This window comes from Hemitrygon akajei, chromosome 16 (assembly GCF_048418815.1).
Source record: "Hemitrygon akajei chromosome 16, sHemAka1.3, whole genome shotgun sequence".
In the NCBI taxonomy this organism is placed as follows: Eukaryota; Metazoa; Chordata; class Chondrichthyes; order Myliobatiformes; family Dasyatidae; genus Hemitrygon; species Hemitrygon akajei.
In genome coordinates this window covers 9,219,815-9,246,950 of record NC_133139.1, presented here as the reverse complement: position 1 = coordinate 9,246,950, position 27,136 = coordinate 9,219,815, and the positions used below count along the sequence as shown (strand labels likewise).

Here is a 27,136-nt window from a genome sequence, read left to right as displayed (position 1 = left end):
TACTTAATCAATTAATGAATATCCTGAAAGGTATCAAAAGTGCTGAAATAAAATTTATTTCTAATTAGTAGCCTGATTGCTTGAATTGTTTTCGAGAATCACAGAGCAACACAGCACTGAAATAGGCTTTTCGGCCCATCCAGACTGTGTCTGTTATAGGTTCAAAGGTATTTACTAAGAAATCACATTTAAACAAAGTTTATTACACGTTGAGGATTTTCTGCTAGAAATCAGCTTGTGGAGTATGCCAATACATTATGACCTTTTCACTCAGAAGGTGGTGTGAGGGAGGAAGGAGCTGGTAGCTGAATACAGTCTTGATTGCAATAGTTAAGAGAAATTTGGACAGGCATGTGGATGGCGGGGGTATGGAGGGCTATGATCTGGTGCAGTTCGATGGGACTAAACAGCATAATATTTCAGCACAAACTAGATAGGCTGAAAGACCCGCTTCGGTGCTGTAGTGTTCTATGACAATATGACCATGTCATTAAAATTTTACAGTTCATGGCTGGTATCTGCAAATGAGTTTTTGAAACTTAAGACATAAACTTTTATTTTCTTAGTAAAAGTGTAGAGCTATTCTTACCAATTTTAATTCTTCATCATCAAGGAAGCTGTTGTCAGTGTACACCAATATTGAAGCTTCATCTACGTCAAAAATACCTGCAAACAGATCACCTACATGAGGCAAAAACTGAAGACACCATCTCGTTGTTTCAAGCCCTGTCCACACTTGTGATGTTTCTAAATGATTCGGATGAGGAAGTGGGTTAGTAAGTTCGCAGATGACACGAAGGTTGTGGGTGTTGTGGATAGTATAGTATATATAAGTTACAATAGGACAGTCATGGTATGCAGAGCTGGGCTGGGACGTGGCAGATGGAGTTCAACCCAGAAACCTGTGAAGGTCAAACCTGAAGGCAAAATACAAGGTTAATGTCAGGATTCTTGGCAGTGTGGAGGAACAGAGGGACCTTGGGGTCCATGTCCATAGATCCCTCACAGTGGCTGTGCAAGTTGATAGGGTGGTTAAGAAGACATATGACATGTTGGCCTTCATTTGTCAGAGGACCGAGTGCGAGAGCCGTGAAGTAATGTTGCAGCTCTATAAAACCCTGGTTAGACCACACCGAGTATTGTGTTCGGTTCTGGTCATCTCATTATAAGAAGGATGTGGAAGCTTTAGAGAGAGTGTAGAGGAGATTAGGCAGGATACTGCCTGGATTAGAGAGCGTGCCTTATGAGGAGAAGCTGAACGAACTGGAGCTTTTTTGCTTTGGAGTGGGAGGATGAGCGGAGTCTTGATAGAGTCTCCAAGATGATAAGAATCATTGATCCTGTGGATAGCCAGACACTTTATCCCGGGGTGGAAATGACTAATACAAGGGGGCTTAATTTTAATGCGATTGTAGGAAAGTATAAGGGGATGTGAGAGTTAAGTTTTTTTAGACAGAGAGTGGTGAGTGCACGGAATGCCATCCCAGAGGTGGTGGTAGAGGCAGATACATTAGGGACATTTAAGAAACTCTTAATGGATGATAGAAAAATGGAGGACTATATAGGAGGGAAGGGCTAGATTAATGTGAGAGTAGGCTAAAATGTCATCACAGCATCACAGGCTGAAGGGCCTGTAATGTGCTGTAGTGTTCTATGTTCTGTGATAATAATAAAACAGCTCCAGTACCAAACTGAGTTAAATAAAACTGGACTGGAATGTTAGTGTCAGTGATGTATGCGCAGGACTGACGTAAAAACCCATCTGGTAATAATTCCCACCATGATCTGGTCTAGGTTATACATAACTTCAGACATACCAGATGCAGAGCCCAGTGGGCAAAAAACAATTGTCAAGTGTCATTCTTTCCGGTGACGTTCTCTGCCTGAGACTGTCTGGCCCATTCCAATCATCGACTACACTTCATCTAACAAAACATTTGGTAACAATGGACGTCAATCATGCAGGAGTTAGTCCTTTCCTCACTCGTCACATAGATTAAAAATTACTATGAACATAGAACAGTACAGGACCTTTTGGCCCACAATGCCTGTACTGAACATGATACCAAATTTAAATAACTCTCTTCTAGAAGAGAATTGTGGTTGGGTTGAGTTGTTCTCCGATCTTGGCAATTTATTTGTAAACATTTCATCATCATGGGAGAAGACGTCATCAGAGCACTGTTGATGGTGCTGTGTCCTCCAAATGCTTGGCCATTACATACTTTTCAATCAGCTGATGGATGTTATTTTGGAAACTCGATTGTGATGTAGGGAGGAAATCTTGTCACCCATTGGCTGTGTGGTGAACTTCATGTCACCTGGAATTTTGCTTGCATTGATAAATAGGATTGAGGTCTTTACAGAATGGTTGGTGGAAAAGTAATTATGAACCAATGTGGGGCCAAGTTCCAGACCGCAACATAGAACGTTTGCTACCCAGCCAATCAGCAACAAGATTTCCTCCCCACATCACAAATGAGATTCAGAAATGATGTCCAATCAGGTGATTGAAAAGTATATAAAGGCCAAGCATTCAGAGGACACACCACAATCAACAGCATGCTGACGATGTCTCCTTGCATGGTAATGAAACGTTTGCAAATAAATTGCCAAAATCAGAGAACAACTCAACCCAACCACAATTCTCTTCTGCTTGCACATAAACCTCTATTCCTTGCATATTGTTTTATTTTTATTTAGAGATTCAGTGCGATAACAAGGCTTTCTGGCCCAATGAGCCCACACCACTCAATTACACCCGTGTGACCAATTAACCTTCTAACTGTTACCTCTTTGGACTGTGGGAGGAAACCAGAGCACCCGGAGGAAACCCACACAGTCACGGCGAGAACATACAATCTCCTTACAGACAGTGGCGGGAATTGAACCCTGGTTTCTAGCACCATAATTGCGTTATGCCATCATGCCACCCCGCTACACTATTGTGCCGTTAGATAGATAGTTATGTGTCTATTCAACTGCCTCTTAAACAACACAGTTGCTTCTGCTTTTATCACTATCCCCAGGCACCCAGCAGTCTCTGGGTAAAAAGATCCCCTATACATCTCCTAGGCACTTTCCCACTCTCACCTGAATGCACGCCCTCCAGTACTTGACATTTATAACCTGTGTAAAAGACTAACAGTCTTCCCCTATCCACTGCCTCTCATCATCTTCTTTCAGATCTTGCCTCAGCCTCCAGAGGAATCAACTCAGGATTGTCTAAGCTCTCCTTACAGCTCCCATTCTCTAATCCAGGCAGCATCTTGGTAAACCTCTTCTGCACCCTCTCCAAATTCCCCACATCCTCCCTGGAATGGGACGAGGATTATTTCTGAACTCCCTTTCCGTCCATTACTTAACTCTTTGTTTGGATTCCAGAGGTATCACCCAGCAATGGCACTTACCAACAATCATTTGGACGCCCATGCTGATAACCACAATAGCGGCGGCAGCAATGATGCACCTATTCAAGGTGATCTGTGACCAGGGGTCCTCCTCACCAACGTACTTCGCCTGAATTTTTTCAACAGCCACTTTTTTCAATTTCACTGGCAAAGGAAGCATGGAAAAATATTTTATTTACCCAATAATGTTTTATTTTTCCACTTTTTTTCTTATTACTTTCTTTCACGTGGATGGTCATATAGTCATACACCATGGCGGCAGAACCATTGCCCACTGAATTCAGCCCCAATGTCAAACACTTAATTGTCCTCAGTGGCCACTTTATTACCTACCTCTTCTACCTAATCAAGTGGCCACTGAGTGAACGTTTATCGTCTTCTGCTGCTCTAGCTCATCCACTTCAGGGTTTGATGTGTTGTCTTCTGCACCCCACTGTTGTAACGCGTGATTGTTGAGTTACTGTCGCCTTCCTGTCAGCTTGAACCCGTCTGGCCATTCTCCTCTGACCTCTCTCATGAACGAGGCATTTTCACCCTCAGAGCTGCCATTCACTGGATGTTATTTGGTTTTTTTTGCACCATTCCCTGTAAACTGTAGAGACTTTTGTGCATGAAAATCCCAGGAGATCAGCAGTTTCTGAGATACTCAAACCACCCCATCTGGCACCAATAATCATTCCACAGTCAAAGGCACTTAAATCACATTTCTGATGCTTGGTCTGAATAACAACTGAACCTCTTGACCATGTCAGCGTGATTTTACACATTGAGTTGCTGCCACGTGATTGACTGATTAGATATTTGCATTAACGAGCAGGTGTACAGGTCTACCTAGTAAAGTGGCCACTGAGTGTAAATTCATTCCATTTTATTCATCCAAAATTCCCATTAACTCGCCTTTTCTCCCTTTTGCAGTGTCCAAGTAACCCTACTAACCCAAATGCCTTTGTGATGTGGGGAGAACTCAGAGCTCCCAGGGAAAATCCACAAGGAGAACATGCCAGCTTCTTACAGATATCACCCAAAGTCAGGATTGAACCTGTGTATCCCAGGACTGGAAAGGAACAGGGGAGAAGGGGAGGGGAAGGGAAAGGTAACAAGCTGGCAGCTGATAGGCGAGACCAGGTGAGGGGGAAGATGGGTGGGCAGGGGAAGGAAGTTAAAAGCTGGCAGGTGATGGGTAGAAGAGATAAAGGCCAGTAATAAAGTATCTGATAGGAGAGGAGAGTGGACTATGGGATAAAGAGAAGGAGGAGGGAAACCAGAGGGAAGTGATAGGCAGGTGAGGAGAAGAGAAGGGATGAGAGGTGAACAAGAATGGGGAATGGAGAAAGTGAAAAAAGGGAGAGGGCTAGAATGAGAACAGAAAAAGGGGGGGGGGGGAAGAGAAATTGCAATTAGATTGGAGGCTGCCCAGATGGAATATGAGGTGTTAGTCCTCCACTCTGAGAGCAGACTCATCGATGGGAGGCCACGGATTGAGATGTCAGAAAGGGAATGGGAATTACTACTGAGTATTGCCAGGATATTTTTAGCTACTACTGTCAATGAGAGAAACTCAATTAAATCCTTAAATCTCACTCCTTTGCCTCTGGCCAGGCAGTGTTTAGAGGACTGAATATAACTGACAAATTCAAATCATGCCAGAACTACCAAAAGGGACATTTCAATCATTTATTAATGCCAGATGAGCTCTGTGATGTGAAGACTGGTCTGATTGTTTTCTGCTTCAGCTTATAACTGTGGCATGTGAGTGTTCAGTTTATAACTTTGAACTTGCTTTAGGGCTGCTAGTGCAGCTCGTCAATTATCATTAAGGTCAGAGGCTTTGCCTATTGAAGGAGATAAAATTCAAATATCAAAAGATGACAGGGAAGTAGCTGGTCACTCATTGACTGCAAAATTTATAACAAGTGCTTAATTGATATGCTTTTATCTATAATATATTCAGAAAATAGAGAAGGCATCAGAATTGTTGGGCTTGTCAACAAAATTTAAGTAATTTGATTTGATAAAAATGACGGATGGAATTTAAAGCAGACAAGTGAGAGGTGTTGTACTTTGGGAGGACGGACTAGGACTTACACAGTGTATGGGAGGGCGCTGCCGAGGAGAGCAGTTTAACAGAAGGAATGCACACCATAATTCCTTGAGAGTAGCACTGCCGGTAGATAGGATTGTAAAGAGAGCTTTTGGCACATTGCCCTTCATAAACCGAAGTACTGAGCACAGGAGTTGGAGTGTAGTGTTGAACTTGTATAAGATATTGGTAAGGCCGACTTTGGAGAATTGTATGCAGCTATGGTCACCTACCTACAGGAAAGATTTCAATAAGATTGAAAGAGTGCATAGAAAGTTAACAAGGATATTGCCAGGACTTGAGGACTTGAGTTATAGGGAAAGATTAAATAGGTCAGGACTTTATTCCCTAGAACGTAGAAGATTGAAGGGAGATTTGGTAGAGGTATTCAGATTTATGAGCGGCATAGATAAGGTTAATGCAAGCTGGCCTTAGCCCGCAGGCTGGGTAAGACTAGAGCTAGAGGTCATGGGTTAAGGGTGAAAGGTGAAATGTTGAAGGGGAACGTCTTCACTTAGAGGATGGTGAGAGTGTGATGTGGAATGAAATGACTGTGGGTTTAATTTCAATGCTTAGGTGAAGTTTGGAACGGTACATGGATGGAGAGCTATAGTCAGGGTGCAAGTCGACGGCACAAGGCTGCATAATAGTTCATTAAGGACTAGATGGGCCAAAGGGCCTGTTTCTGTGTTGTGGTGTCCTACGACTCGATAATTTAAAAAAAAAACCAGGTAATATCCAGTAGTTGTACTTTCACACTGAGCTTCAATCAAAGATCATTAATTAAATCACTTAATTTAACAGCAGCATTCTTTCCTGTTGAGTGGCGTTATACACGACACAACCTCACGTGCAGGTAGGGGTACAAAATCATCAGCAGCAAGTGGCCACTTAGTCTTTCGAGTCGGTTCTATCTGATGTCAGAATCTGAATCAGAACCAGGTTTATTATCACTGACATACTGCATGTCCGGAAATCTCTTGTTTTCTGGCAGCAGTGCAGCGTGAGACAGAAAAAATACTAAATGTTACAATTATAAAAGATAAATAGTGCAGAGAGGAAAAGTGAGGTAGTGTTCGTGGGTTCGTGGGTTCAGAAATGTGTTGTCAGAGGGGAAGAGGCTGTTCCTAAAACATTGTGTGTTTCTTCAGGCTCCTGTACTTCCTTTCTGATGGTAGGAATGAGAAGAGGGTGTGTCCCGGATGGTGAGGGTTCTTAATGTCACCTTCTTGAAGCGTCGCCTTGATGGTGGGGAGGCTAGTGCTACTGATGTCTACGACCCCTTGAAGGCTTTCACGATCCCGTGCATTGGTGCCTCTACCTCAGGTGGTGATGAAACGGTCACAATTCTCTCCATACTGCATTAATATTCTCTGCTCTGCGTTCCTATCTGCCCCAAGTAACAACAGTGCTGCTCGTTGTCGTCACCTCTGAAACTAAAGGAAGGGGTTGCATTGTATTGTGACTTGTATGACCTTCCAAAATGTGGAAGTTCAAAGTAAGTTTATTATCAAATTATGTGTATGTCACCATATATACGGCCCTGAGGTTCATTTTCATGTGGGTATCCATAGTAAGTACAAAGAAACACCATAGAATCAGTGAAAATCTGCCCACAACAGGACAGACAAGCCAACGAGAAACTATTGCCAGCTGTTCAATGTTGCACTGCAGGAAGTGTGGTGGCCAGTTTATGCACACCTTAGTTTCTGAGAAAGGTGGGTGTTCCTGTTCTGCTGCTTGAGGGTGAAATACACCAATGCCATCTAGTTCCTGATTCCCCAACCCTGGGGCAAAGTAGTCTTAAGTGCATTCACCCTACCTGTGCCTCTCATGGCCTTGTGGCCTATAGAGACAATCTTACTTGGAGCACTCAGCGCCTCCGCTTCCTCAGGAAGCTAAAGAAATTTGTCCCCATAGATCCTCACCAAATTTTATTAAAACATTCTGTCTGGATGCATAATAACCTCTAGATCGGGGGCTCCCAAACTTTTTTAATGCCATGGACCAATACCATCAAGCAAGGGTCTGCGGGCCTCCAGGTTGGGAACCCCTGCTCTAGGTGGATGTATAATCACCATTTTCGAGTGAATCTCTGCCCGTGTGTGGTAAATTATGTGTATACCTGTCTGGACACGCCTCTGTGCTGACTGCTCCTGTGGCTCCTCCCACAGACCCCTGTATAAAGGCGGTTGGAGGCACTGCTCCTCCCTCAGTCTCCAAGATGTTGTGGTCACGTTTGCAGCTAATAAAAGCCTATCTTTTGCCTCCCGTCTCCGAGAGTTATTGATGGTGCATCACCGTGACCTCTAGAAACTTCAACAAGTTTTGGATACAGTTCAGCACAACACAGAAATGACTCTCACCTCCATGGTCTCTGTCCATAGTTCTCACCTCCCTCAGTAAAGCAGCCAGCATTATCAAAGATCCCAGCCACCCCAGACATTTGCTTTTCTCACCCCTCCCATTGGGCAGAAGATACAAAAGCTTGAAAGCAAATACCACCATTCACAAGGACAGCTTCTAGCCTGCTATTATAGGACTATTGAATAGTTCCCTAGTAAGATAAGATGGACTCTTGACCTCATAATCTACCTCTTTATGATCTTGCACCTTCTCCTCTATCTAGATGACACTTTCCCTGCAGCTGTTACACTTTATTCTGCACTCTTTTATTGATTTACATTGTTCTACCTCAACATTGGGTGGTGGAGTGGAGATACATCTCTACCAAAGGAGGTGTAAGGCACACCTTCCCTCCACTAGCCTGCAGGTCACCCTTGGGTGAGGTGTAGCACCTGCTTAGCCTCCCTGATCAGAGTCATATGAAACCATGGGAGCAGGTGGTGGATGGTCATATGAGCAACTGGTGTATATCACAGGTTCTTGCAGACAATCTCTGAAGAGTATTGATAATGGCTGGGATCACTTATCTGTGTAGACACTGCCCAGAAGAAGGCAATGGAAAACCACTTCTGTAGAAGGAGTTGCCAAGCACAATCAGAGTCATCGATCATGATCACCTACTATACACAACATGGCACATAATTATGATCATGATCTCAATGCGCTCTGCAATGATTTGATAGGAATGAACAGTATGCAAGATTAGTTTTTCACTGTACCTTGCTGCATGTGACAATAGTAAACCAATTCCAATTCACCTCAGTTCCTTGTCTGCTGAGAAATAACTTTCCTTTAGCCTTTCTTTATCAAGTCCAGCCTCTCCAACTTTGGAGGAGAACGCTCCACTGACATGTGCATCACAATACCCAAGCACCAGTGAGGTGATTTCCCAGTGATTTCCATTTCAGAAACCAACCACTTTTGTTTTTAAACTATTTTCCTTCCCTCTCGTACCTGATCTTGTTTTCTTGGCATTTAGAGGATGGAACTGTGTGCTGCCATTCCCACGTGTTAGGGCCCTGAAATGGAATTGAGTGAGGGGGGTTGGGAACTTGGTGACAAGATATTCCAGAGTTGCAATGATACCCGGCAATAATCTGTTTTCTGGGAATCCACTTACTAAACCGGGACACCCCTGCCCATCAATCCCAGCTCGCTCAGTTCCGGTCGCATTTGTTTGTGTCGTTTGAAAGTTTTGGCACTTGTCCTCAGCTGACAAGGATAATTTTCAATAAAAGTTGTCTAATTAGTGCCTAGACCCTAAACTTGGTAACTTTATGTATGCAAATTAGCATGGGTTTAACAATCATATGGATCTACTTTTTTAAAAAAATGAAGATTAGCTTTATTTGTCACATGTACATCAAAAAATACAGTGAACTGCATCGCTTTGCGTCAATGACATACACAGTCTGAGGATGTGTTGGGGACGGCCGGCAAATGTCGCCACATTTTTGGCACCAACGTAGAATGCCCACATCTCACTAAACTGTATGTAAACTGCTGTAATGGTTTCTCTGTAGCAGCAATGTTTGGGTTATGGCTAGAGATAACGGGACTTTGGAATGTGGGGCTATCCAATGAGAGGGATGTTGTTCTTTCTTTGGGTCTGGGAGCAGGGATTTTGCTGTCTTTTGCCAGGGAGAGATGAGGAGAGAGCTGCGATGGAGAGAGTTGGTAGACCGCTGGATGGAGTGGACTTGGAGTGAGGGTCTGAGGGGCGGCTACGCTCGGAGGAGGTTGACGGTAAACCAGTGGACGGAACCGTGAGCTCCAACGTTTGTGCATTAGACTGTTTCATGGGAATGGGCCCTTTTATTTTGTTTCTTTACTAACCATGTGGTCAAATTAAGAATTATAAAACTCAATCGTTTAATCGCACATTGTGTACTGTTCGTTATTTTGTGGTACTGATTTGTAACAGGGGACACATCGTGCAGCATCCAGCCAAAGGAGATTTCATAAGTTTGGCCAGGCCGGGGGCTGTCTTCCCCTAGATTGAGCCACTAGCTGAACCGAGAGTTACATGTACATCTTGGAATGTGGGAGGAAATCCACACGGTAATGGGGAAAACGTAAAATCACCTTACAGGCAGCAGCAGGAATTGAATCCCAAATGGTGATTGTTGGCGCTGTAAAGCATCGTGCTAATCACTATGCTACTGTGCCAGTCTCCTACTTGGACCCTCCTCCTATTAGTTGTTAAAATTGATATAAATTTGCACCATTTAGGATGTTTCAAGTATTTTCAATTTATAATTTATTGTAACACAACAATTTTTTAATCAATATTTTTTCACTCCTGTCTTTAATTGTGAGGCCTGTCTAACGTTACCTTCCTCAGTCTTCTTGCTGCTGGGTAGTTCCTCCCTTGTTGCTTCAGGACTCGACTTCTGCCGTGTTTTTTGTCTATCCCTTGAGTGTTTAGGTATTTCTGCCTTTATCTCCTCAATTTGTAATTCATCTTTCTCCTTCTCTGTGTCCTGAAAAAGGTACAAAAGTGAATCACACCACCTCAGCAGAACTTCTTATCAAAGCTTTCAAAGGCCCATTTAATAACAGAGAATGTTTACAGTATGCAACCTGAAATTCGTATTCTTCACAGACGACCACGAAACAGGAGACCCCATAGAATGAATGATGGAAACATTAAAGCCCTGAAGCTCCCCCTTCCCTCATACAAGCAGCAGTAAAAGATCAACCCCCTGCCCTCCACCCACGCCTGCAAGAAGCACCAACCCCCTCCACCCAACCATGCAGGCATAGAGTCCTTGATCCAGGCTCCTTCAAAACTGCAGCCCACAAACCAGCACTTCAGTATCTCAGACAGGCCCCCTCTCTCCCAGGAACTCACTGTTCTGATGTTATGATCTTCCACGTCGCTTCTCCAAGCCCCCCCACCCCGCCATTTCAAAGACCGCCAGGCTCTCACTCTCTATCGAGAGAGAGAGAGAGAGAGAGAGAGAGAGAGAGGGAGAGAGAGAGAGAGAGAAAGAGAAAGAGAAAGAGAGAGAGAGAGAGAGAGACAGACAGGGAGAGAAAGAGAGAGAGAAAGAGAAAGAGAGAGAGTGAGTGAGTGAGTGAGTGTGAGAGAGAGAGAGAGAGAGAGAGAGAGAGAGAGAGAGGAATCACTCGAGTCAAAGGGCTTTCCTCCAATGGCAGCTGGCAATTAGCAAACACACCATCTGCTGCTGATGCACCATCAATAACTCACTCTGAGACGTAAAAGCGAGATATCGGCTTTTATTGACTGGAAGAAGGAACGAGCAGTGATTGACCACTATACTACATCCTGGAGACAGAGAGGCCGGGCTCAGACCTCCATCACCTTTATACAGGGGTCTGTGGGAGGAGCCACAGGAGCAGCCATCAAGGGGCGTGTCCAGACAGGTATATGTAGTTCACCACAGCTGTCTTGGTGTGAACCATCACCATAAGACACAGGGGTTACTAAGAGTAACGTGTTATTTCAAGTATGGTGATTTTAGAAGTAAAAGTTACGTGTTGCTCTTATACTGGAGAGGCTGGTGAGCTGATGAAGGAAGCAGAAGAGTGATCCCAGGATGCCGAGCTACAGTTATTGATCTTGATTTAAAAAGACGATTTAGAAAGTTTTAAAAGGGTTCTGAGGGGGCAAGGCTTTCACACAGTCGGTTGGTTATGTGGAATGACCTACCGGGGAAGTGGTAGAGGCATGTACAATTACAACACCTCTGAATGGGCGAGTGCAGAGGAAACATGCATGCAATACACTGGAGGAACTCAGCAATTCAGGCAGCACCTACGGAGGAAAATAAACAGACAATGTTTTGGGCCAGGACCCTTCATCAGGACATGCACAGGAAATTGTCCCGTGTCCCGTGACGAGGCTAGGGTTAAATCAGTGGGTTGCTGGGTGGCACGTCTCAAAGGGCCTAATCCACGCCAAAAATTCAAAAGTCTCAGAACCACCTGAATTAGTGTTCAACCCATCTTTCATAAAGGAGAAGGTTCTAATCTTTTTAAAGAGGCAAAATATATGTGGGTTAAGAATTCTTACTGCGAGCAATAATTCTATCATTTATGTAATAATTTCACTATATTGTAGTGCCATAGGGGCAGAGAGTGGTCGTGGCAGGCATTTTGGCAACATGGAAAAGCGATCTAGTGAAGTATGCAGATAGGGTCAGCGTGGGACTAGCCAAAATGGAAAAGATGGGCTGAAGGACTTGTTTCCAGGCCGTTTTGCTTTATGACTATATGAAATAATAATCATGAAGATGATTATGTAAATGCTTATTCTAGAATATCAGTATGGTATTTGACTGTCCTTTGTAATTAAAAGAATGCTTATATGATATTAATCTTCTTGTATACTTTAAAACTTCTTTCATTCATGTCATGTATAATTTTACATGTAAGTCTTGCTTCATATATTCCTAATATCTTATGGATTTGTGACTTAATCATCATAAGTTGCTGTATGAAGTACTTAAGGTACTTTGCTGTTTCTGTCTCAGATTCAGTTGCATGTATAAACGCTGCCTGATAAAGCTGCTGGAGCTCGGACGCTACATCCAGACTCTCGAGTTCCGCTGAGTGGAGTTTGGCTTAAAACCGAATTGTTTCCCTCCTACTTCACACGCCGGAGACTGCGCAGAACAAGGAGAACGAGAGGTGACTTGATAGAGTTGCATGAAAGTATGAGAGACATAGCTAGACAGCCAGTGCCTTTTTTTCCCAGGGCGGCACTGTTTATTCCCAGTTTAGGATTAATGCTTGAAACTTTAGGGGAGCTGTGCGTGGTAGGTTTTTTTTACACAGAGGATGGTAAGTGCCTGGAATGCACTGCTGGGTGGCGGCGGAGGCAGATACATTAGAGACATTTAAAAGGCTCTTAGATTGGCGCATGGATGATGGAGAAATGGAGGGCCATGTGGGAGGGAAGGGTTAGATTGATCGTGAAGTAGGTTAAAAGGTTGGCACATTGTGGGATGAAGGGCCTGTACTGCTTTGCATTCTAAAACAGGTGGGCAGGTTACCTCTGACATATTCAACTTGTTATAGAGAAGTGGAGCCGTATGATTTGGCTTCACGTTCTGAATTTTTAAGATTGTTTAATGTCATTTCCAGTACACAAATGTAAAGGAGAACAAAATAATTGTTACTCCAGATCTGATGCAGCACAGAAAAAAAGACAATAAGATAAAGAACACAATAACAATAAATATTAATACATCTGATAGCTTATATACGTAGATTGATTTTATGTCCATAAAGTGATGCTAGGCACGAGAGTGTCTGCACATACGGTGACTGACAGGGAATGGGAAAGCAGTGATGGTTGGGATGTGAAGGGGTGGAGGTATTGATCAGCCTCAAAGCAGGGTGAAAGTAACTGCTTTTGAGTCTGGTGGACCTGCTGAGGAAGGTACGTAGCCTCCTTCCTGGTGGGAGTGGGACAAACAGTCCATGAGCAGGGTGGAAAGAATCCTTTATGATGTTACTGGGACTTTTCTGACATCTTTCTCGATTTATGTCCCTGATGGTAGAAAAGCTAATCTTCCAGTTCATACATTTGGGATCGAGAGGGATAATAGATCAGCCTTGATGGAATAGTAGATCAGACGATGGGCCGAATGGCTCGATTCTGCTCCTACTTATGCTGCCCGATCCATTGTGTTCCTCAAGTGGATTGTTTGTTGCTCCAGATTCTGGCATCTGCAACTTTTCGCGAGTCTCAATGACAATGAATGCACAGTATCACAAGGACACGGAAGTTGAATTGCGTTGTACTGGTACTTTCATACATATTTGTAATGCAGTTCCAGTTTAACCCAGGGCAGATCAGACTGTGTGGGATCTCACAAGACAGGACTCTTCACATGAGCCAGACCTAGGATTTCTCTGGCAACAGGTTCACACCAGTTTTTTTGGATATACAGTTTTCTGCCCACATCTGCACGAGTTAGATCCCCAAACTCCACACCATATCTGTGGTGGTGAGTGCTCTGTAAATGTAGCGGCATATAGAACAACACACACAAAGTGCTGGAGGAACTCAGCAGGTCAGGCAGCAACTATGGAGAGGAGTACATACTGTAATTAACATTTTGGGCCAGGTCTGAAATGCTAACTGTTTATTTATTTCCATAGATGCATTGACACTGGGACACCAAGAGGTGTTAGGTTTGTTCTTAATAAAGGCAAACGGCGTAAATAAAAACAAGAACACATATTTATTTACAGGACTCTCTTGCAATGGCTCTAGCTCCACACGATCTCATGAGACCCGCTCACGGCTTCAACTTGACCTGAGCACGTGTGACCAGCTCACCGACGTCACTTCCGGTCCTGGGGTGAACTGCCTGCACTGCTCACTGGGAACTGCAGTTCTTTACACACATAATAACACAAGAGGCACCTTCACAACTGGCTTCAGGCAGCTCAAAGTCCACAGCACGTGAGTCACCGACTGGGAATGCTTTCTCCAGTGCCTTCTGTGTTGTTGCTGAGAATTGGTGTTGGGGGGTTGGGAGGAGGTTCCATATATTTTGTTTAGAGACACTGCACAGAACAAGTCCTTCTGGTCCAATAAGCCCAGCAACCCACCTATTTAATCTTAACCTAATCATAGAACAATTTACAATGAATAAATAACCTTCCAAATGGTACATCTTTGGCCTGTGGGAGGAAACTGATGCAGTCACAGAAAGAATGTACAAACCTTCTTATAGAGGACGCAGGAAATGAACTCAGAACTTCAATGCCCCAAGTTATAATAGTATTGCACTAACCGCTATGCGGCCGTGGGTTGTTCAGATTGGTGTTGGGGCCAAGGGTAACTAGAGAGGGTCAGTGATAGGGGATCAGCAGGGGAATAGTTAGGCGAAGGGCATTGATATATATATATATATAAATACACAAAAAGAGAGCAAGAAGATCTGATGGTGGAGGGGAAGAAGCTGTTCCTAAAACATTGAGCATGTGTCTTCAGGCTCCTGTACCTCCTTCTTGATGGTAGCAATGAGAAGAGGGCATGTCCTGGCTGTTGGGGGTCCTTAATGACTGTTGCCACTTTTTTGAAGCATCACCCTTTGTAGATAACCTCGATGCTGGGGAGGCTAGTGCCCATGATGGAGATCCCTATAACCATTACACCCAAATGCCTACCGGTGTTATCTCAGTGCACCAAGCAACATTCTAAAATCCATGAAAGGTCACTTACATCTAATTTTTCACTGATCTTTTTACTTGTCTTCAAACTAGGATCATCTGTAATGAAAGAATGAGCTGTTAAATACCTCAGGAAATTCTGTACTGAGACCTTCCTATGTGAAATTACACTTCATTCTAATCACTTCACTTGTCAGAATCAGAATTAATATCACTGGCATCCAGTATATCATGAAATATGTTGTTTAGTGGCAACAATAGATTGCAATACATAATTGAAAACTATAAGTTACAATAAGAAATACATATAAATTAATTAAGTCATTCAAAAAGAAAGCAAAAAACTTGTGAGGTAGTGTACATGGGTTCATTGTCTGTTCAGAAATCTGACGATGGAGGGGAAGAAGCTGTCCCTGAAATGTTGAATGTGTCATTAGACTTCCATATCTCCTCCGTGATGGTCACAATGAGAAGAGAGCATGTCCTGGGTAATGGGGGTCCTAGTAATCGATAGCACCTTTTTTGATGCATTGCGTATTGAAGACGTACGATGCTGGGGAGGCTGCTGCCCATGATGGAGCTGGGTGAGTTTGCAACTTTCTGCACTTGTCGGTTTTGTACAATGACAACAATGAGTCTGGGTGTGGAAAAGGGGAACGGGAGGGACACTAATGTGAGAAGAAGATAATGAAATGCTAACTGGTAGGTATGATAGCAATGCTTAAGAGGCATTTAGGTATGCACATGAGCAGGCAGACAATGGAGGAATAGAGATCATGGGGTTAGTTTAACTTGAAGGGGCTGAAGGGCCTGTCCTGTGCTCTTTTATGTTCTAACATTGTGGAAAAAATGGAAAGAAGAAATAATTCGATGGGCAGAATCTGAAAAAAGATCTATTGTGTATTGAAGTTCTTCCATCTACACACATGCCCTGTCTATAACCCTGAAGCTTTTACCACCAGAAAAAGGACAGCTTCTATCCCACGGTTATCAGACCCCTGGATGGGCCTCTGGTACGATAAGATGAATTCTTAGCCTCACTATCTACCTCGTTGTGACCTTGCACTTTATTGCTTATCTGCACTGCACTTTTTTCGATAGCTGTTACACTTTATTCTGCACTGTTACTGGTTCACCTTGTTCTACCTCAACGCATCGAGTAATGATCTGATCGGTATGAACTGCTCGGTACACGTGACAATAATTTATTTACTGAGATACAGCGGGGTATAGGCTCTCTGGCCCTTCAATCCACGCCAACAATCCCCTGATTTAACCCTGGCCTAATCAAGGGACAATTTACAGTGATCAATTAACCTACCAACCTGCAAGAATTTGGACTGTGGGAGGAAACTGGAGCACCCGTAGGAAACCTACGTGTTCGCTGGGAGAACGTACAAACTCCTTACAGACAGCGGTGGGAATTGAACCCTGATCACTGGTACTGTGAAGTGTTGGGCTAACCACTACGTTATTGTGCCGCCCTACCACGACCAATCCCAATCCCAATTAATAGCAATGCCAATACTTCCCGTTGTCATGGTTTTGTCATATTCTCCAATACCATTTCTTAGAATTGAAAACGCCTAAAGGAACTTTAACCAAAGTGCTTTAGGAGGATGCTAGGTAGGCAGATGAAAAGGCAGGAATGGAGGGTATGGACCATGTGCAGGCAGAAACGATTAGTTTAATTAGGCATCATTAGTTTTGTTAGTTCAGCACAACATTGTGGGCCGTATGGCCTGCTCCATGTTCTTTGTCAATTACACTATGTGTCACTACTATTGGGAGGCAGGGTGGAGATATGTCTGCCAAAGGAGGTGTAAGGTGCTCCTTCCCTGCGCTAGCTTGCAGGTCACCCTTGGGTGAGGTGTGGCACCCTTTTACCCTTGCCCCCACCCCCCGATCATTGAAGCCTGCTGAATAGTGAAAGGCCCGAATAGAGTGGATGTGGACAAGATGGTTCTGATGGTGGGGGAAGTCTAGGACTGGAGGGCACAGACTCAGTACAGAAGGACGTCCATTTAAAACAGAGATGAGGAGGAATTTCTTTAGTCAGAGGGTGGTGAATCTGTAGAATTCATTGCCACTATGGAGGCCAAGTCAGTGGGTACATTTAAAGCAGAGATTGATAGGTTATTGATTAGTCAGCGTGTCAGAGGTTACAGGAAGAAGACAGGAGAATGGGGTTGAGAGAGAAAATCATTCAGCCATGACAAATGATGGAGCAGACTCAAAGGCTGGGGCCTAAATTTACTCTTATGTCTTATGGCCTATAGTCTAAATAGGCGGCATAGTAACATAGTGGTAGTGCAGTGGTTAGCACAATAATTTGCAGTACAGGTGTTCCAGGTTCAATTCCCACTACTGCTTTAAGGAGTTTATACATTCTCCCTGTGACTGCATGGTGCTCCCACTTCCTCCTACGGTCCAAAGATGTAACGGTTCGTAGGTTAATTGGTCAATGTAAATTGTCCTGTGATTAGGCTCGGATTAAATCAGGGGTTGCTGTGCAGCGTGGCTTGAAGGGCCGTAAGGGTCTGTTCTGTGCTGTATCTCGATGCTCTGACATTGAATATACGAGGGGTGATTGATAAGTTTGTAGCCTAAGGTAGAAGGAGTCAACTTTAGAAAACCTAGCTCATTTATTCTTCAACATAGTCCCCTCCTACATTTACACACTTAGTCCAGCATCGTGGAGCATACGGATCCCTTCTTTGTAGAAGTTGGCATCTTGGACCTCCAGCAGTGGCCCACAGCAGGGGTGATTGATAAGTTCATGGCCTCGGGTAGAAGGAGATGCGTTATACAGCTCTCGTTACAGGCACATGCAGTTCAACTCTTTGAGTGATTATGCAGAAAGTTTGAAGTTAATAACTTTTGTGGTATTTCTGTTTCAGATAATTGAAAATTGCAAGTAAGCACTGTCTGAGAAAATGGATAACATCGGCCTTCATGCAGTCATCCGCTACCTCGGTGTCAAGGGCTTATCACCCAAGGAGGTCCACAAGGACATGGTGGCAACACCAGGGGAGGGTGAAAAATAAATGTGCTAGGTTTTCTAAAATTGACTCCTTCTACCTTAGGCCACGAACTTGTCAATCACTCCTCGTAGTGCTACCATCACTTAAACAGCTGAAGCTAGGTCAGTACATTCTCTTCCTGTCAATGCTACAAACAAATTATTATATGGCCAACATTATATGGCCACATGGCCTTTGACAAAGTTCCACATGGAAGGTTAGTTAAGAAGGTTCAGTCGTTAGGTATTAATGCTGGAGTAATAAAATGGATTCAACAGTGGCTAGATGGGAGATGCCAGAGAGTAGTGGTGGATAATTGTTTATCGGGATGGAGGCCGGTGACTAGCGGGGTGCCTCAGGGATCTGTTTTGGGCCCAATGTTGTTTGTAATATACGTAAATGATCTGGATGATGGGGTGGTAAATTGGATTAGTAAGTATGCCAATGATACTAAGGTAGGAGGTGTTGTGGATAATGAGGTGGGTTTTCAAAGCTTGCAGGGAGATTTATGCCAGTTAGAAGAATGGGCTGAACGTTGGCAGATGGAGTTTAATGCTGAGAAGTGTGAGGTTCTACATTTTGGCAGGAATAATCCAAATAGAACATACAGGGTAAATGGTAGGGCATTGAGGAATGCAGTGGAACAGAGAGATCTAGGAATAACAGTGCATAGTTCCCTGAAGGTGGAGCCTCATGTAGATAGGGTGGTGAAGAAGGCTTTTGGAACGCTGGCCTTTATAAATCAGAGCATTGAGTACAGAAGTTGGGATGTAATGTTAAAATTGTACAAGGCATTGGTAAGGTCAAATTTGGAATATTGTGTACAGTTCTGGTCACCGAATTATAGGAAAGATATCAATAAATTAGAGAGAGTGCAGAGACGATTTACTAGGATGTTACCTGGGTTTCAGCACTTAAGTTACAGAGAAAGGTTGAACAAGTTAGGTCTCTATTCATTGGAGCATAGAAGGTTGAGGGGGGATTTGATCGAGGTATTTAAAATTTTGAGAGAGATAGATAGAGTTGACGTGAATAGGCTGTTTCCATTGAGAATAGGGGAGATTCAAACGAGAGGACATGATTTGAGAGTTAGGGGGCAAAAGTTTAAGGGAAACATGAGGGGGTATTTCTTTACTCAGAGAGTGATAGCTGTGTGGAATGAGCTTCCTGTAGAGGCCAGTTCAGTTGTGTCATTTAAGGTAAAATTGGATAGGTATATGGACAGGAAAGGAGTGGAGGGTTATGGGCTGAGTGCGGGTAGGTGGGACTAGGTGAGATTAAGAGTTCGGCACGGACTAGGATGGCCGGAATGGCCTGTTTCTGTGCTGTGATTGTTATATGGTTATATGGTTATTCCTAAAATATATCCGGGTCAGAAAAATGGGCTGTAACATGAGACTGTACATGTTAGTGGTTACATGTGACTGTACAGTGTTTCGACTTTAGTACACCTGAATTTAGCAGCGCTTCTTCTTGTGACGTTATTTCTTGTATGGCTTCTGCAAGATCTTCCTCAACTGATTTAGAGATGTCTTGTTCCATGTCAGATCTTCGAAAAAAAAAGACAAGAGATTTCTTAGTTTCTTTCCTAACTTAAGTTCGTAAATCAGCGAGTTGTTTGTTATGTCTCCCATCTCGCTGTGAAACTGAGACACCTCTTTTTCCCTCATGAGAGAGAGACAGAGAGAGAGAGCGAGCCTGTGGTATGTCGAATTACCGGGTGAACGAGTAGTCTTTGGGGTACTGCAACTCTGTCTTTATTGATGCTTACTGCATGCTTGAGTGCTCAGTGGGGGGGGGGGGGTACTGATTTTTTTTTGCTGATGGGGTGGATCGCTGCTTGCTGCTGTTTACGCGCGGGAGGGGGGAGCTGGGGGTTCTTTGGGGTTCTAACATTTCATTCATTCTTTGGGGCACTCCTCTGTTTTCGTGAATGTTTGTGAAGAAAAAGAATTTCAGGATGTATATTGTATACATTTCTCTGACAATAAATGTACCTTTGAAGTGTTTGAATCCTTTGAACAGCCAGATCATGTGGTGCTTCACATTTGAAGTGGTGAGGATTATTTCTTGGAGTTTTATAACAAAATGCAGATCAAGAAGGAGTGCGAATGACAGAGGAACATTCCGTTTGTTTTTGACAGAATCATTTAGCACTCAGAATAGTAGCAATAGATGTGTGTGTACACACCTTAGGAGGATCATAGCTTTCATAAAGAGATGTACTCTGCGCACCCTGGTCTTCCAACAAACTGTAGTGCTCAGTAATTATTATTCTTATCTTTGGCTTCTGTGCGTTTTTTCCAGACACATATTTTTCAACAGAACTAACTATTATATTTTACCATTGACTCAAGTTCAAGTTTATCGTCATATGTGTACAACCAAACAAAACAAAGTTCCTCCAGACCACAGTGCACCCACAAACATATACCATACACAGCACATAAACCAATATCTCACCGTAAATAAGTTAATAAAATATAATTCAAAGTGCACAGCAAACTGCTTGCTGTCCTAGTGATGAGACCTCAGTACTGGCTAGGTATCATTAGTCTGGGGGAAGAAGCTGTTGCCCAGTCTGGCAGTCCTAGTCCTGATGATCCTGTACCTCCTTCCTGATGGTACTGGGTCATTTAGATTACATTTCTCCCCATTCTGATGTTTGGTCTGAACAACGACGGAACCTCTTGACCATGTCTGCATGCTTTCATGCATTGAGTTGCATGATTGGCCGATTTGATGTTTGCATTAATGCGCAGGTGTGCAGCTGCACCTAATGAAGTGGTCACTGAGTGTATGTCAAGAAAATATATTCACTATATGGCACCTTATATAATGAAATCCAGATATTAGTGAGGATCAGGGTCTCTGTTGGTCAGAGTTGACCATGGATATTGCATCCTAGCTATCTAGGTACACAAGCCAGGGCAGTACAATATGGAGAGCAAGCTGTTGCCTACGTGGCAAGATCCCCTCTCCACGCAACCAAAAGGAATGGCAGAGGCTAATACGTTTTGGTACCAGCAGGGTCGCGGAAATTGTAGTCAGCATTGAACTCAACGGAGGACTGCCTTAGAGACTCCAGCTCTGGATTTTTCCCACGAATGGGTATAACTATAAGGCACTGGAGATTTGAGATCAGAGTTTGCCTTCTCCCAGATGAGCTGCTAACCATGGCCGAAGAGCCCCCTTTTGCCCAAAGCGACTGGTTTTAAGGCGCCAGTAATCTTTGCCTCTTCTTCTAGTAGAAACAGTTCTGCCGGGCTTAGTCACTAAGCCACACATGAAGGCCAAGAGCTGGACTTGGATATCAGATATTTGATAACATTTAATAGGTAGTGGGAGCTTGTCCCCATTACCACCCCCGGCTGTAACAACCATCCAGACATTATATACTTAATATGGCAGGAGGTTATATATCGAAATGATAAATGCCATCACCATACTAATGCTAAATGTAGCTTTTAAATGAAAGCTCTTTAATTCCCAATATCCCAAAGCATGTATGTCCTAAATTTCAAATAATGGGTTCTCTTCCATGGGAATCGTTGAGAATTCGGGATAAAACCACAGAGGAAGAGTCCTACATCAAGACTGCCAAGGTGACTCAGCAAGCTAAATTTTTAATATTATAATTCATCTACCTTCAAGGTACAGGGCTAAAGATGCAGCTCCTGATAGTTAATGAAGTTTATTTTAATCTAAGGAGGTTTTGGACTGCTTTGTATTTATGGCTTGAGATTTTGTTTTGCGGGTTGCACGGTACGGTGGGATCGGAAAGGTGCAGACTGAGCCAGCCTCAAAAAGGGCTGCATCTGTCATAAAGAGTCCCCATCACCCAGGACATGTCCCCTTCTCACTGCTACCAACCAGGAAGAGGTCCAGGAGCCTGAAGATACACACTCAACGATCCAGGGACAGCTTCTTTCCCTCCGCCATCAGATTTATGAATGGACACTGAACCTATGAACTACCTCACTACTTTTCCCCCGCTCTTTTTGTACTACTTATATAAATAGATTTTTAAATATATATACTTCTTATTTGTAATTTATAGATTATTTTAATGTTATGAATTGCAATATACTGCTGCCACAAAACAACAAATTTAATGACGTACGGTATGCTAGTGACAATAAACCTGATTCTGATTCTGAAGTCATTGGTAACCGATTTATTATTGTCACATCAAAAATCAAGGATCAGCTTAATTCACCCTGTACATTTACGTGTATTAGGAATCTGCTGTGGCGTGCTGGCACGACATGCAACAAAAAAAAAATCCAATAATTTCAGACACTAGAGAATTAAACTTAGAGGTTAAATTTTTGATATGGAATAAAATGTGGATGATTACATAAATAGCAGCATGTACTTACAATGTAAACTGCATTATAAACAGTGGTTTAAAGTGTTTACAGTGCAGTGTGGTGACGAGGGCAATGAGTAGAGGGGGGTGTTGTAGTTAACTAGAATGGTTGATCAGATTAACTGGCTGTGGTAAGAAACTTTAAAGATGGCTTGTAGTTTTGTTTTAATAACTCTATAGAGCTTTTCAGAAGGGTGCTTTTGGAAATGACAGTTTGCAGATCGGGTAGTGTCCACAGTGATTTTTACTGCCTTTTTCTTTGTCCTGGACAATATAAGCCCTGTAGCAATTCTAGACTGCAGTCAATGACCTTTTCTGATGTCCTCATTGTTTGCTGTCATTTTTTTGTACATTGTGAGAGGACGCTGTACCAAACCAGACAGTAATGGCTGAAGTTGACATGTATCGAGATACAGTAAAAAATTTTGTTTCATATGCCATTCGTGTAGATTATTCCAAATATAAATATATTGAGGTAGCACAAAGTGAAACACATTATCAGAATACAGAATATCCCGACTGGCCGCATCACAAGACCATGGGAGTAGAACTGGTTCATGTGCTCCACCATTTCATCATGGCTGATCCATTTTCCCTCTCAGCCCCAATCTCCTGCCTTCCCCCATATACCTTCATGCTCTGACCAATCAAGAATCTATCAATCTTTGCCTTAATTATATGTGGACTTGGCCTCCACAGCTGCCTGTGGCAATGAATTCCACCGACTCACTACTCCCTGCTGAAGAAATTCCTCCTCATCGCTGTTTTAAAAGGATGCCCTTCTGCTCAGAGGCTGTGTCTTCTGGTCTTAGACTGCCCCACCATAGGTATTGAGGCCTTTCTAGATTCAATAGGTTTCAATGAGATCCCCCTTATTCTTCTGAATTCCAGTGAATACAGGTCCAGAACCATCAAACGTACTTCATATGACAAGCCATTCAATCCTGGAATTATTTCTGTGAACCTCCTTTGAACCCTCTCCAGGGTTAGCACATCCTTTCTAAGGTAAGGGGTCCATCATGATCAGATGCACAGGAGAGTGATAAACTGTAGAGAGTTGTAGACTCTCATCACTCCCGACCATCAGCAGCATCCACATTTCTCAAGAAGACAACATCTGTCATCGAAGACTCTCACCGTCCAGGCCATGCCATCTTTTCTCAGCTTTAAAACCCTGAAGTCCCACGCAAGTAGGTTCAAGAACCGCTATTTCCCTTCAACCATTCAGATCTTTCTTGAACCAGCCAGCACAACCCTGATCACTCCAGTTTTGCAACACTAGAACCTCTTGGTCACTTTGCATTAACATGGACTTTGGACTTTCGTTCTAACTTTGTTATCTTTTTTGAAAAAAATTATGTATAATTTATAAACACAAGGGACTTGGCAGATGCTGGAAATCTAGAGTAACACACACAAAACACTGGAGGAACTCAGCAGGTCAGGCAGCATCTATGGAGAGGAATAAACAGTCGACATTCCAGGATGAGACACTTCATCAGGAATGGAAAGGAAGGGGGAAGACACTGGAATATAAAGGTGAGGGGAGGGGAAGGAGGTTAGCTGGAAGGGTGCCATGGTAGTGTAGTGGTTAGCACAATGCTTTACTGTACAGGTGACCAGGGTTCAATTCCTGCCGCTGCCTGTAAGGAGTTTGTATGTTCTCACTATCGCTGCATGGGTTTCCTCCGGGTGCTCCGGTTTCCTCCCACATTCCTAGGATGTACCATGTGGTAGGTTGATTGATTATTGTAAACTGTCCCATGATTAGGCTAGGATTAAACCAGGGGGTTGCTGGGTGGTGAGGCTCGAAGGGCTGGAAAGGCCTATTCCACACTGTATCTCAATCAATCAATAAAAGTGAAGCCAGGTGGGTGGGAAAGATAAAGGGCTGGAGAGGAAGGAGTCTGATAGGACAGGAGACTGGACCAATGGAGAAAGGGAAGGAGGAGGGGCACTCGAGGGAACAGATACACAGGTGAGGAGAAGAGGTAAGATCCCAGAGTGGTTAATAGAAGAAGAGGGAATGGGGAGGGAAAAATGTTACCAGAAGGAGAAATCAATGTTCATCCCATCAAGCTTTTCTTACACTTATGCACACATGTACTTGTGTATATGACAATAAACTCAAAAATAAACGTGACTTTGAATGAATTGAATTGACTTTATTTCTTACACCTTCATATACATGAGGGGTAAAAACCTTTGCATTATGTCTCCGTTCAAATGTGCAATGTGCAGTTTATGGTAATTTATAATAAATAGTATGTACAACAAGACAGACAATATAAGATAGAAATACAACATCAATTCGTCAGTCTGATGGCCTGGTGGAAGAAGCTGTCCCAGAGCCTGTTGGTCCTGGCTTTTATGCTGAGGTACTTTTTCCACGTGTTGGTGCGTGGCCTAGTGGATAAGGCATTGATCTAATAATCTGAAGGTTTCTGGTTTGAGCCTCAGCTAAGGCAGCGTGTTGTGTCCTTGAGCAAGGCACTTAACAACACATTGCTCTGCGACATCACCGGTGCCAAGCTGCTTGGGTCCTAGTGCCCTTCCCTTTCACAACATCGGTGGCGTGGAGAGGGGAAGGCCTGCAGCTTGGGCAACTGCCGGTCTCCCATACAACCCTGCCCAGGCCTGCGCCCTGGAAACCTTCCAAGGTGCAAATCCATGGTCTCACAAGACTAACGGATGCCTATTACCTTTTCCAGGATGGTAGCAGCTGGAACAGTTTGTGGTTGGGGTAACTCAGGTCTCCAAAGATCTTTCGGGCCCTTTTTACACACCTGTCTTTGTAAATGTCCTGAATCGTGGGAAGTTCACAACTACAGATGTACTGGGCTGTCTGCACCACTCTCTGCAGAGTCCTGCGATTGAGGGAGATACAGTTCCCATACCAGGCAGTGATGCAGCCAATCAGGATGCTCTCAATTGTGCCCCTGTAGAAAGCTCTCAGGATTTGGGGGCCCACACCAAACTTCTTCAACCATCTGAGGTGAAAGAAACGCTGTTGTGCCTTTTTCACCACACAGCTGGTGTGTACAGACCACGTGAGGTCCTCGGTGATGTGGGTGCCAAGAAACTTAAAGCTGTTCATCCTCTCAACCCCAGATCCATTGATGTCAATAGGGGGTTAGCCTGTTCAGAATGAAGGGACTAATAATGATGAGGAGCATAAAGTAAATACTATCATTAAAGGGGAATTACAGACAAATAGGGGGACTAAAACTAGACAATTTAAAATTTTATTTTATTTGGAGATACAGCATTGTAACAGGCCCTTCCAGCCCAATAAGCCTAAACCCCCCCCCCGTTACACTCTTGTGATCATTAACCTACAGATCCATGTGTCTTTGGACTGTGGGAGGATACCAGAGCACCCGGAGGAAACCCATGTGTTCGTGGGGAGAATGTACAGGCTGCTCATGGGCAGCGGCGGGAATCAAACCTGGGTCGCTGGTGCTGTAATAATGTTACACTAACCGCAATGCCACCGTGTGGCCTAATCTGACAGCTTGCAACGCATGGTTCTAAAAGGCGTGATGGCAGAGATAATGGCAGCTTTCGTGAACTCACGGAATCTAGTCTTAGCTGATTAAAAATGGCAATTTCTGAACCGTCCGTGAGTCCACAAAGACTACCTCACTACTCCACTTCTGCACAATTTGTTTATTTATTTGCTGTAACTTCTAGCAGTTTTTATGTTGTGCACTGTACTGCTGCCACAAAACTTTACGACACAAGAGATTCTGCAGATGCTGGAAGTCCAGAGCAACGCACACAAAATGCTGGAGGAACTCAGCTGGTCAGGCAGCCTCTGTGGAAATGAATAAACGGTTGATGTTTCAAATGGAGGGCGATTTGGCAGGTGATAGGTGGTCCAGGTGGGTGGGGGAGGAAGTAAGAAGCTGGGAGATGATGGGTTGAAAAAGGGCTGGAGAAGAAGGAATCTGAGAGTGGACCATGGAAGAAAGGGTAAGAGAGGCACCAGAGGAGGAGAAGGGAAGAAGCCAGAGTGTGGAAATGAAGAGGAGGGAAGGGGTAGGTGTATATATTACCAGAAGTTAGAGAAATTGATGTTTATGCCATTCAGTTGGAGGCTACCTAAATGGAATATGAATGGTTGTTCCTCCAACCTGAGAGTGGCTTTATCGTGGCAGTAGAGGAGGCAATAGCCCACAGGTCAGAATGGAAATGTGGATTTGAATTCAAATGGTTGGTCACCAGGAAATCCTGTTTTTTTTTTGTAGATGGACTGAAGGAGTTTGACCAAGTGGTTCCCCAGTCTTCCCTATGGCAATGATAATAAACCTGATTCTAAACTATGACGTTGCTGAATAAGAAAAGAGTGAATGGAAGTATTGTGGCTAATGGCCTTTATCGTCATATTTTCCAGTACATTGTTGGAATCCATCATTAAGGGCTCCATAATTATACTTCAATGTGTTTGGGTAATTTCAATGTGGTTTTATGAAAGAAAATGGATTTTAACAAATGTGATGCAACACTCAATCAGCTGGAGGAACTCAGTGGGTTGAGTGGCATCTGGGAATGCAAAGGAACTGTCAATTTTTGGGTTGAAATGTTGCCTCGATATCACATTTACAAATGTGGTATTGTTTTTAGGACTATCATAGGCAGAGTAGGTAAGGGGGTCTCAGTGGCTCGTTACATGATTTAAGATTAGTTT

At 43.5% G+C, this 27,136-nt stretch overlaps 1 protein-coding gene across 2 annotated transcripts in view; it reads right to left on the bottom strand.

The window, feature by feature from the left end:
- LOC140739733 (uncharacterized) overlaps positions 1-27,136 on the bottom strand; it is a 46,283-nt gene that overhangs the window by 3,795 nt on the left and 15,352 nt on the right. For both annotated transcript variants that reach the window (XM_073068200.1, XM_073068198.1), the window contains exons 2-6: positions 19,526-19,623; positions 15,104-15,150; positions 10,232-10,379; positions 3,411-3,554; positions 590-666 (exon numbers count right to left, since the gene is read on the bottom strand). In XM_073068200.1, the coding sequence (XP_072924301.1) occupies positions 590-666; positions 3,411-3,554; positions 10,232-10,379; positions 15,104-15,150; positions 19,526-19,616 (507 nt within the window). In that variant the 5' untranslated portion in view covers positions 19,617-19,623. The remainder of the gene's footprint in view (positions 1-589; positions 667-3,410; positions 3,555-10,231; positions 10,380-15,103; positions 15,151-19,525; positions 19,624-27,136) is intronic.